The sequence below is a fragment of the Chaetura pelagica genome, unplaced genomic scaffold (genome assembly GCF_000747805.2).
Source record: "Chaetura pelagica isolate M959 unplaced genomic scaffold, ChaPel_1.0 scaffold265, whole genome shotgun sequence".
Lineage (NCBI taxonomy): Eukaryota > Metazoa > Chordata > Aves > Apodiformes > Apodidae > Chaetura > Chaetura pelagica.
This window is the reverse complement of record NW_009953449.1, coordinates 862,132-864,954: the sequence shown is the minus strand read 5'-3', so window position 1 is coordinate 864,954 and position 2,823 is coordinate 862,132. Positions and strand designations below refer to the sequence as shown.

The window sequence follows — 2,823 nt, the reverse complement described above, 5'->3', positions numbered from 1 at the left end:
CAGCAGGAACTTGTGGATAACTATGGCAAAAAATCTGGGAGAGGAAGAAAATGCCAGCTTGAACTTGCCTGTGCATGTCTTGAGTGTCAGTGCTGCCTCCTGCCCAGAGGTCTTACGGCTTGTGCTCTGCAATCAACAGCAATTCCAGCACTAGCTGTGAAAAACCTCCAGCTTTACATCACCTCAGAGGACCAGAACTGCCCTAAACTCACCCAAAAGAGAAAGGAACTGAGGCACAGAGTAGCTGTGGAATTTCCCAAAGCCACACTGGGGCTGGTGGCAGAGTCAGTATTAATGCATTGGGTTTTCTGGCCCAAGTCATTATGGCCTTATTTGTCCATCTGTTACCTAGTCCTGACTCGTCCAAACCTTTCACAAGTCCTATTGCTCCTTTAAGAAAAAACAACACCACTGACCAACCAACAGTAACAAACATGGCTAGGTTCATATATATATTTATATGTGTGTGTAAATATATAAAAATATATTATGTATTATATATATATTTATATTTAGAGCTGTCATTGCATGTGCTGCTCCAGTCAAGGTGTGGCTTCTCTGCAACCAAAGCTGATCCAAGCACAGACTGCAGCAACTCCACCTCTCCCTCCCTCAGCAGCTGCACATTCTTAACCCTTCCCAGGAACAACAGATTGTGCAACTGCCCTTTTCTCCCTTTCCCAAACTCATTTATGGAACTGATTCACTGAAATCCAGAACCACCAAATGAAAGAGGTCCTCTTTGCTGCACTACCTCCTTGGAGGCGCTTGCTGTGCAGCTGGAGACTGAGAGTGGTAGTGGATGCAAGTGAGGGGACAGGAGCCTGCAGCTAGGCAAGGAAGGAGGAGGGATTCAGACAGGCTCAAAGGAAGTGCCATAGGACTGGATCCTTGGAAATTTTGGGCAATCTGTACTACCTGCACAAATTGCTGCATGCTCACTGTGATCCCTACTACTGTGTTTTCCCTCCTTTTTTACTGAACTCTTTTAGTAAGGGGTGAGGCTAATAATGAGAATTTGAGATACTGTCCTGCAACAGGTTCCAAATCATCCCCAAATCAACTGCGGAGTGCCCAAGGCCATGGCATCCCCCTGGCTCTGTCTACCAGGGCTGCTCCACCACGTCCAGGAAGCAAGGACCACATTTCACCGTTCTTCTCTGTGCACGTCAGAGCTGTCACACTGGTACAGAAAGTGCTTTTATCAGGACAACTGCAGAACATTTCAATGCTGGTGTACTCATCGGAGGTTCACCCGCCACCACTCATAACAGACCTCTATGGCTCATCATTAGTAAAAATGCAGAGAAGCCACAGGTCAGAATCTCATTCCACACCACACACAGAGAGAGGAAGAAAAGAGTACTGCTTCAAAGCTACTGTCAATCCCAGGGATCAATTACATGCCAGTCACACAGGTCTTTCATACTGAGGTTCCCACTCTAGGGGACCGTAGCGCTGGGAACTGCTTCAGCAGTTCCCACTTCCCAGAGAAAAGCTGCCAAGAGGTTTCTACTCAAACCAAAAATGACTAAATTGTTAAATTTACAAAATGACTGTGTTTACCAAGAGCAGCAGGTGTTTAAAGGGAAGACATTCAGGGTTTGGGGCAATGTCTAGAAAAAAGCAGGATGCTCACATGGCTGCTGCAAAATCCGTGAACATCGTTGAGCGAGGAATCCACATGCCAATGCATGAAGTGGTAGCAATCACCTACAGAGAAAGGGAGGGGGGTTATACAAAGGGCAGTGATAAAGCAGGTTCATGTGGATTTTCAGGGAAGCCCCGTTTTCAACTGCAATTTTATCTCTTTTCCATGATGACTTACTGGAGCTGCAGCATTAACCCAAATTATGATCGATCTTTTGGAGGTGGGGATTTTTCTGTAGATGTAGACTGCTTCCTCTATAAACACCAGGTCAGCAATTAGTGTCATCAGAGTCAAGATTGCAAAGAGAAATCTCCCAGGTAGGTCAAGGCCTGCAGAAAGACAGAACAGAAATTTCTGACTCATTTCATTAGCATTCCAACTGTTTAATGTAAAGGCACCATCTCTGAGGGTCTCCTTAGCCTGTTACTTGCACTTATTCTTAGCTACATTGATCAATCATTGATTCCATAGGATGATTCAAATACTTACACTTAAGTTCACGACTAAAACTTTCCAGGATCCACAGACAGCACAAGGGAAAAATATGCCTTCATGTTCTCAAAGCATTATGCAGAAGTCCCCTTCAGAAGGTGGAATTCCAGAACAAACACCCTTAGATTAATGTAGGTACGTAACAGAATATAAATAAATACATCATACAAATAAATAGAGTAAATACATATTGAGGGAACATTTCTGGGCAGACCTCACGCAAAAACGTATTTACTCGATTATTTGTTTCCATTGTGTGCTCACAGGCATGTTTGTCCATAACTCCTTCAGGCATGCAAACCTTTCAGAGCCTCGGTGAAAGTTTGTGGGACACCCAGCCAAGTCAGGATGAACCCTGACACACCCAGCCCGAGATAAAACTTGATGCCTTCACCATATTCTTTTTTACTTCTTCCTTAATTCTGAGTATGGGCATCAACATTTACCTACGGTTGATGGGTTTGTGTCTCCCTTGACGCCGGGTATGGACAGGAACTTTTACCCGTGGCTGATGGGTGAACTGTCTTCCAAAAGAGGTGCTTCGGGAGACAGAAGCCCTGCACTGGAGCCGCGCTCGATCTAGGAGGATGTCGCTCAAGGCTGGTCCTCACACCCAAGAGCACACGAGGAGCCCCCCAAGCCGTGCCCGCCAAGGAGACCCTTTTCCCCGGCCTCTCTCA

The 2,823-nt window shown here is 45.7% G+C and overlaps 1 protein-coding gene across 1 annotated transcript in view; it reads right to left on the bottom strand.

The window, feature by feature from the left end:
• The window catches only part of LOC104389500 (organic solute transporter subunit alpha-like), a 25,653-nt gene that overhangs the window by 6,699 nt on the left and 16,131 nt on the right, over window positions 1-2,823 (bottom strand). Inside the window, exons 2-4 of the mRNA XM_009998499.1 lie at window positions 1,829-1,980; window positions 1,640-1,713; window positions 9-34 (exon numbers count right to left, since the gene is read on the bottom strand). Of these exons, the coding sequence (XP_009996801.1) occupies window positions 9-34; window positions 1,640-1,713; window positions 1,829-1,980 (252 nt within the window). The remainder of the gene's footprint in view (window positions 1-8; window positions 35-1,639; window positions 1,714-1,828; window positions 1,981-2,823) is intronic.